At 38.5% G+C, this 9277-nt stretch overlaps 1 protein-coding gene across 1 annotated transcript; it reads left to right on the top strand.

Annotated features, from left to right (window-relative positions):
• The first annotated feature begins 6981 nt into the window (after nt 1-6981).
• On the top strand, nt 6982-9134 carry LOC26535603 (probable E3 ubiquitin-protein ligase LUL3). The gene is made up of 2 exons (XM_039370596.2): nt 6982-7492; nt 8716-9134. The coding sequence occupies exons 1-2, from the start codon at nt 7164-7166 to the stop codon at nt 9113-9115; spliced, it is 729 nt and encodes a 242-aa protein (XP_039226530.1). The 5' UTR covers nt 6982-7163; the 3' UTR covers nt 9116-9134.
• The last annotated feature ends 143 nt before the right edge of the window (nt 9135-9277 follow it).

Genomic DNA, 9277 nt, shown 5'->3' with positions numbered 1-9277 from the left:
TTTTCTATATATAGAAGTTGGAAAAAACAAAATGTAAAAATATTTTTAAAAAATTCAAATGTGTAGGAGTGCCAGTTTGGTTTTAGAAGAGGCGTGGGCAATTGGTACACTGATAGAAATTGCCAAGAAAAACGAAAAAAATCATAATATTTCTTAAGAGAGTGGACGTGGCAAAATTTAAAAACAAACTTGGTTATATATTTTTTCTAGCTGCTTGCCCTATCTCAAATTTCTTGCTCTTATAGTTTCTAAGATCTCGATATTCATACGGACGTACGGGCATGAACAGATCGAATCGGCTAGTGCTCCTGATTAAGAACATATAGACTTCGTATGATCTAAAACGAGATCTGTTAAAACTTTCAACGAATCTAGTATACCCGTTTACTCTACTCGTAGTGTATATATATCTCTCGCTGTTATGTGTATCAAGTAATTGCTCCAAAACCCTATGAAGCTGCTCAACAGCGTAGTGGCCATAGGAATCCCATGACTCTCACTACCTTGGCAGCATTCGGTCTCTCAAACTCCGAGATCGAAGGGAGAATACCGATAGAAAGCGGGTAGGGTATGTTATTGCAGCCGCATCCATGGTAATTAAATGTAGTAGACTGTCGCAGCTCGGCTCAGTAATATCATCCACATGGATACCCAGAACACCCCTCCTCCATGTCCTCTATTGTTGCACCTTCCAGCTTCAAAAAGCCAGTGGGACGCATTCACCCGCGACTATGTTTTTTTAAGACATGCACTCTCAGGATGGCATCGAATTCGGCCGTAGTCCATATAGGAAACCGTTCCAAAATGTATAGGGCCTAGTGCCGTCTCGAAAGCTGCTGAAGCTAGTTGCACCTAATCAGCGGAGAGTGGAGAATGGTAGACCTGATCAGAATCACTGCCCCTCCGTTTGCGTTGCCAGTGCTCGGATCATTGGCAGTGTAAGCAACGTAACCGAATAATTTGGGTGCCTCCATCCCTTTGCAGTTTGACCAGTGTGTTAATGTGTCTGTTGTTGCTGCTGCTTATTTATCATCTTCATTAGTTCCATCTGCTTCTCTGGAAACTAGCGGAGCGACTCCTGTCGCTGTAATGTTGCTGTTGTTTGCATTGTTGTTGTGCCTGCTGCTGATGTTGTCTTGCAATATCTGCATAGGAGACGCTGCCTGAGAAGGAAATTATCGGTCTGCCTCCAGTGGTTTCTCCTGCCCACCTCACTTTTGGGCTTGGAGCGTTAAATGTACGCCTTGCTTGGTGCAACCCGAGTAATTGGCAGGGTGCCGTACTCCATAGTTGTAACGGGTACACAGCACAGAGCTGAAAGGAGTCAAACATATTTGTTCATACTCGAGTACTGATTGTAGGGGCGACTGAAGAGCCGCTAAATTATAGATTTTTTATACCCGTTACTCGTAGAGTAAAAGGGTATACTAGATTCGTTGAAAAGTATGTAACAGGCAGAAGGAAGCGTTTCCGACCATATAAAGTATAAATATTCTTGATCAGGATCAATAGCCGTGTCCGTCTGTCCGTCCGTCTGTCTGTCCGTCTGTCTGTCTGTCCGTCCGTATGAACGCTGTGATCTCAGGAACTACAAAAGCTAGAAAGTTGAGACTAAGCATACAGACTCCAGAGACATTGACGCAGCGCAAGTTTGTCGTTTCATGTTGCCACGCCCACTCTAACGCCCACAAACCGCCCAAAGCTGCCACACCCACAATTTTGAAAAATGTTTTGAAATTTTTTCATTTTTGTATTAGTCTTGTAATTTTCTATCGATTTACCAAAAAACTTTTTGCCACGCACACTCTAACGCCCTCAAACCGCCCAAAGCGGCTACGCCCACACTTTTGAAAAATGTTTTGTTATTTTTTCATTTTTATATTGGTCTTGTAAATTGCTATCGATTTGCCAAAAAACTTTCTGCCACGCCCACTCTAACGCCCACAAACCGCCAAAAACTGTCCTTTGCACTTACACTAGCTGAGTAACGGGTATCAGATAGTCGGGGAACTCGACTATAGCGTTCTCTCTTGTTTTTTTTTAACTTTCAACGAAATTTTTTATTGGACTAGCGTACTATTACCCTTATTGGGCAACTTAATCTAATCGGAAATATATTAAACAAATTTTCCTTAATATCTAAGTTGTTTACATAGATTACAGAGATTGGGTAGTTTTTAAAGTAAATGGATGATTATAATGAATACAAATTGAGGGGATTTACATGTAGAACTTTAAGTCAAGTCCCGGTTAATTAGGACTTGAGGGTGGTGGCGTTTTAGTCTTCTTCTTTGGGCCGCGATGCTTAGTCGCCTCGCTAGGCTATTTGGATGAGCTTTTAGCCTATTGTCATATTTCCTTGCTAGGTCCTGGATCCTGTCTCCGATTTTTGGCACCTTCAGATCTCGTTCGATGTCTCTGGTCCTCATGTACCAAGGTGCGCCCGTGATCTTCCTGAGCGTTTTTGCCTGGAGGACCCGAATTTTATTAAGGTGCGATTTGGCAGCGATCCTGTACACGAATTATAGACAAACGGTAAAAGATATAAACATTTTCGGCCTAGAAGTATGCACTAAATTATGTGATACTCTGAGCCTAGCTTTACGCGACGGGAATAACGTCGATGCATTTCAGTAAAAGCTTTACGTAGTTTAAGCTGTGTTTTAATGCACATGCATTTTTTAATTAGCTTGCTGCATTTCTGCCAGAACAGAGTTTTGGACACAAATACCAGATAGCTAATCGATGCGCCAGGGAAGATCTGGAAAGCTTTAGTCTGATTATGAAATTTTATGCTGTGACAGAGAAAAGGGACTAAGCGACTCCATCCGTTTTCGTGCTAAATTCTTTTCCTTTTGAGATCCGGTAGAGTGCAAATCGTTGCAGTTGCTGATAAGAGCCAGAATAATAGATTAGATTGTGAAAATCTAGTTGGGGGGGAAAAGTGTTTGGCGAAAGCTTAACCAAACTCAAGTGAGTAAAGCCGTGTTCATTTGCATGCAGATGCATAACCTTTTGTTGCCCAGGTCACGGAAAGAGTGTCCACGGAGGCAACCAGGCGGCGGACTGGCAGCCAGTGCCAAGGGTCGGAATTGTCCGTCTGGAAAACCCTTGTCTTTCATCGGGTTCAACCAGCGGATCGAGCCCAGCAAGCCGAGTTTGCGTGCCTGTCCCGAGGAGCACCCCTGGAAGAGGCATGATGGACTACTAAGGGAGCAGCAGCAGAAGCAGTAGGAATGATCAGCAAATAACATCGAGTGCGGTTTAACTGGCCAACAGCGCGCATGCGTAATAGTCTGCAGTGGCCAGCGTTGGCGTTTTATGGAACATCTAATGAAAATTGGCAGTGCCAAAAGTGTCCCAATAATTTTGACCCCAGTTAACCCCAGCACCCATGTGGGATTAACACAAAAAATTTAGAAAGTGAACTTAACCCCAAGGGGTAGTGTAGATCCGAGCATCCGATGTCCGACTATAAATTTTCTGGTGCATTATATCAAAACCATTAAATGGGATTTAACCCAGTACTGCCGAATTAAATCTCTTTTCATTTTCGCTACAAATTGGTTATAACCTGTATCGAGTTACATAACCTTTATGATACTCATCTGAAATGCTTTGCGAATTTGATTGCTATTACTAGAAGCCATGAATATTTGATGAAAACACCTCTGAAGAATTAGAATACATTTTTTTTATAATTTAAGTAAAGCTAGATAAAATCTAAGAAAATTTCTCTTGTTGCGAATGGAAACGAATCGTGTAGAAGAATGCCCTTTTTGACTCTTTTGTTTAAATTAATGCCTTAAAACCCAAAATGGCTTGCCAAAGCCATACGGTTTTTAGCACACCTTCGAGGGAGATCGATCTTTCGCCGATGGATAAGATGCGTGAGTTTATATAACCTTGTTATACCCGTTACTCGTAGAGTAAAAGGGTATACTAGATTCGTTGAAAAGTATGTAACAGGCAGAAGGAAGCGTTTCCGACCATATAAAGTATATATATTCTTGATCAGGATCAATAGCCGAGTCGATCTGGCAATGTCCGTCTGTCCGCCCGTCTGTCCGTCTGACTCAGGAACTACAAAAGCTAGAAAGTTGAGATGAAGCATACAGACTCCAGGGACATAGACGCAGCGCAAGTTTGTCGAATCATGCTGCCACGCCCACTCTAACGCCCACAAACCGCTCAAAGCTGCCACGCCCACACTTTTGAAAAATGTTTTGATATTTTTTCATTTTTGTATTAGTCTTGTAAATTTCTATCGATTTGCCAAAAAACTTTCTGCCACGCCCACTATAACGCCTACAAACCGCCAAAAACTGTGTTTAAGACTCTCCTTTTCCCTTCCACTAGCTGAGTAACGGGTATCAGATAGTCGGGGAACTCGACTATAGCGTTCTCTCTTGTTTTCTAATATTTTTATTTTGCAGATACTCATGACCATCATACATGAAAAAACTTGTGAATTATACAAAAGATATGAAATGCAAACAATGATGCTAAAGGAAGATAGATTTAAACAAACACGTACTTAAAAAACTATGTATCAACTTTAAGCTGAGCTAAATAAATGAATTGGAAGCAGCAATTTTGTAGAATAATGAAATATGTATTGTAATATCGACATTAGCAAATTTTTAGACTTTAAAGTTGCAACTCAGAAACCAAAAACTCTAGCAAATCAAGAAAATCTTGTAAAACACGATCGTGTTAAAGTTAATATTTCTTAAATTCAGGAAGGAAAGAATAATTGTGTTTTTTTTTTGTTTAGTAAATACTGTTTTTGGGTTATGCGAATTATCTTTTTGAAGCTTATGTGCTCAGCGCTGTCTTCTAGAGCTCTCTATACTTAATTATAATAAACCTGAATAGATAAAAATTCCCCAAAAGGCGTCCTTCTCCTGATTCTTAATTATTAGTTTTTATTTACGTCTCTTTCCTGAAACAGGTCGCGGCAATACAAACCAAACTCCTCGACTCCGGGAATCAAACCATGGAACTCTGTCCATCTCGACAGGATAATCGGGTTGTTTCCGAATATGTTGGCTATGTTAGCATTATGCACTTTGAATAGATCCATATGTGTATGTGAGGTGTAAATGTGCACTCGATAAAAGTTTTAATAGTTTAAATTTCAGCAAATCGTAACAAGCACAAATCGAATGACAAGTCTAGCAACTATTAGATAATGAAGGGATATTTATACATTTAGCTTAGACTAGTGTAGCATCAAAAGTTAATATATTATATTATGAATGGGTTGACCGAGGAGAGACCGAGCATAATTGAGGACGTCGTTATATAGGAATTGACTTTATTTAAACATATACTTAACTAAACCCTATTGACAAATGATGAACTTATCCACTTTCATAACATACTATCACTTACTCACCCTTCAACAAAATCGAATCCTTTCAATTCAATTCAATTCAATTTAATTCAATTCAAGCTCACTCACATCCAAGTAACGGAAATTTATAAAAAAAACATCACAAAAAGTGCTATAAGAAACATACATATGTCGCCGCTTTCCATTATATATGTAGCTGCTTTATATTAAATTTGTCATTCTGAATCATTATACTATGTTAATCTTAATTTAAATAATTGATGAAATGTAAAGCAGAATTCTCTAAAATTCGTCTTGTGTCCGTTAGATGCCTGGGCTAACGGTTGTTTCTGTTTTGCGTAGCCTAGGCGCGACACAGCTGTAAGAAGTGTGGCGCCGAGCTTCGAGTAGTTTCGGGCCTGAATTTCAGTGAAATTCGACGAATGGTTTTGACGCGACAAAAATGCAAGAACGCAGCAGTCGCGTAGATTTGGGGTGCCAGGGTCCGTTAGGCTGATCTGGCACAAGCCTATAAATACTGAGTTTGGTGTCGAAATGAGACAGGCTTCATGTGAGAGTTCCGTATGTCATTGCCTAGGAAACGCGCTGCCCGTGGCATCGACGGTATCGATGTAGTGAACGAAAATAATAATCATGATATCATAATTATAGACAACATCAAATTCCTTCGAAATGAAAGACTTCAAAATCTAAGCCGTTAAAAAATGAAAAACCAAGCAAAAGAAATTAATACTATACAAAAGATAAGCCATGATTATACATACATATAAATATTGAAATATATATATATGCAATTTAGACATGGCGAAGAACATCTCTAGTACATTGATAATTGTTAAAAGTCGTTCGAATTTGTAGGTTAATTGAATTGTATTTCATACACATATAGGGAACGCTGTTAGGGTAGACGTGTAACTCGAGATCATGTATATTGTATATAGAGCATTTAGCTGCGCCTCTCAAACACAGAAACATAGAAGAGCCACAACGGTAACCTTTAAAAAATGTTTTGATATTTTTTCATTTTTGTATTAGTCTTGTAAATTTCTATCGATTTGCCAATAAACTTGCCCCAAACCACCAAAAACCGCTAGTGTTGAAGACTCCCTAAGCACTTTCAATAGCTTAGTAACGGGTATCAGATAGTCGGGGAACTCGACTATAGCGTTCTCTCTTGTTTTATTTACACTTGTAAATTTTTCTCGCTTTGCCAAAAAACTTTTTGCCACACCCAAAAACCGCCAAAGACGGTCAGTGTTAAAATTTGGCATAGCGACATATGTCCTCGCGACATATCTCCTCCCAGTACATTTTCGTGTAGGAGCTATGTCGCTTTTATTTCGGAGGAGATATGTCGTTTTGAAAGCGTATATATGGTATATATATATGGTATATATATGTATGTACATATGTACATACAATGTACATATGTATATGATCATTTGCAAAGAAAGACACACCAAAAGTGCGCTTTTCTAAGTACGTACATGTATAAATGCGCATAAATACACGTTAAAATTTTTTTTTTTAATTTTACATTTAAGTATGTTATTATATATTATTATTTTATACAAATTCTTGTTTGGTCAGTATGTATATTCTTTAAATAGTTTGTAGGTTGCATTCTGTTGTGGGTTTAAAAATAAGATTATTCTTAATAAATACTTGAAGTTATATACAAATATTTTTTTCTGTGTAAACGTCAGTATGACTTGGCGCCACTGATCTTCTTTACTTTGCGACTACAGCCATTTGATTTCGGTTTGGCACAGTGTTCAGTCGCTTTTTAAGGAATAAATAAGAAATGGATATTAAATTTGAATTTAAGGAGGGAAGCCGAGCCGGGTGCTCCACATTATTGTATACGCCAGATGACAATCAGATCTATGTTAAAAATAGACAATTAAAAGAAGGTGACATCGCGTACGTGTGTCGTATCAAAGACTGCAAAGCTCGGGTTCATCTAAGTGCGGATAAGACTCGCCTTTATTCGAAGACGGAGCAAGTGCAGCATTTTCATGGTCCGCAGGGCCAGGAAATGCAGAAAATCGAAGTGCTGTCTGAAGTTAAAAAAAAGTGTCAAAGTAGCTCCAATAATGACACCAAAAAAGTTTTTAATGATGTTTTGGCTGAGTAAGTAAATTCTTTGTGTTGTTCTTAGAACCGTTAGCGCTCTATGTACATGAGCCTTTATCGCTTCCGTAAATACATACATACTAGAGGTGGGCGCGGCGTACAGGCCTCGGTCTTTTTCTTGGGACTAGGTTTCGTGCACGGGCCACCTCTAATACATACATATGTACATACACGCCAACTTTTGGATGTTATCCCAGCAGACAAAAATTCCGTTTATGATATTAAAAACGATAGTTTTGCGGACTTCAGGCGGACAAAACGTCCGATTTCAGATCCGCGAACGATACTTAAGTTAATCATCTGACAGGGGTTTTGTGGCAGCAAAAGCTATCACTTTCGGAACCCGAAAATGATTGAGTTTGCGGACCTTTTGCGGTATCAAAACCGTACCGATTTCGATATCATTCGCGATACTTTTATAATATTATTTACGAAACGGATTTGTATCATTCGCGATACTTTTTTAATATTATTCACGGGACGTATTTGGTATCTTTTGAGATACTTTTATAAATTATAAAAGTGTTCGAATAAATTCGTTTCAGATAATAATAATAATTTCATTTCTTTTTTTACATATATATAAAAAACAATGATTTATTTTACTTTAAATTGTTATTATTTATTTTTATTATAGTTACTAATAATAATAATAATAATATATAATTTATATAAAAGTAAAATGATGGAGTAAAATGAATACATATTGAAGTAAATTAAAGTAATGAAATAAACTGAACTTCAAACATAATCATAAAATAAACTTCAAATCTAAACAATACGCGCGCGCGCGTCAGAGCCAAGCAGATGTGGGCACACTGTTCCACCGAGGGAGTGGGCACACTAAGGCGGCGAAAATAACGACAAATAAGCGGGCACACTAGGCCAGCCAGAGCCCTATATGAAGCGGGCCACCGCCACCAGTCTCCGCCGACGATCGGTAGCGCCCGTTTTCGGGTCAGGTTTCGATAATTAGGCGGAAACTCCGATTCTACGTCCGTTTTTAATATCTTTATTGGACATTTTTCGGATCCATCCGCATTATGTCCGCTCTTTGTTTGCTGGGTTATCATGTACAGCCTTAACGGTTCTTCGAACAAGAGGGTATTTTTGTGATATATATTTTTTTATGTTGAGTGTGTAAATACTCTTGAAAAGTACACAATACAGAAATACACAAGTGCATTCATAATACAAATCCTTTTTTGTTCTCTAATTAGAAAAACGGAAGGACAAGCGGAGATCGAAGTCAATTACGACACTGTCGATATTCAGGTGTTCTTGGCACGGACTGTCGGTCTAAATGAAACATTTTCAAAACAAGATCTTTTTTCTGGAATGTGTTCCGACCTAAACTCTTCCACATCATCGTCATCAAGTTCATCAAATTTAAGCCAACTCTCGGATTCGTTATTTATACAACAAAATCCTTGTAATGTATGCTTAATGAATCCGAAATCTGTAATGCTTCGCCCCTGTAACCATGTCAACATATGTAGTACATGCTGGGACCAACTTGTCGATAACCACGAACAAAATGGAATTGAAACTAATCCCAAATGCCCGACCTGCCAACAGGAAGTCGAAGAGGCTATAAAAAATGTATATATATATAACTAAATAAATTTAAACAATGTAATAGCAATTCGTTTTATTCATCCGCAATCTATCTGAAATTTTTCTGCTGTGTCGTTTTTAAGATGATGTATCTCCAAAAACGACACATCTCCGCCGATAATAAGCTGGATGAGTTGTGTCGTTTTCAAAACGACATATCTCCTC

The sequence above is a fragment of the Drosophila yakuba genome, chromosome 2L, assembly GCF_016746365.2.
Source record: "Drosophila yakuba strain Tai18E2 chromosome 2L, Prin_Dyak_Tai18E2_2.1, whole genome shotgun sequence".
NCBI classification, from domain to species: Eukaryota; Metazoa; Arthropoda; class Insecta; order Diptera; family Drosophilidae; genus Drosophila; species Drosophila yakuba.
Note: the sequence above shows the minus strand (reverse complement) of the source record. Positions and strands in the feature narration are given on the sequence as shown.

Excerpts from the sequence above, each read along its gene's own strand:
- LOC26535603 (XM_039370596.2), top strand. The coding sequence starts at position 7,164 with ATGGATATTAAATTTGAATTTAAGGAGGGAAGCCGAGCCGGGTGCTCC. Across the intron at positions 7,493-8,715 it reads TTTAATGATGTTTTGGCTGA|AAAAACGGAAGGACAAGCGG; the intron begins GTAAGTAAATTC and ends TTCTCTAATTAG.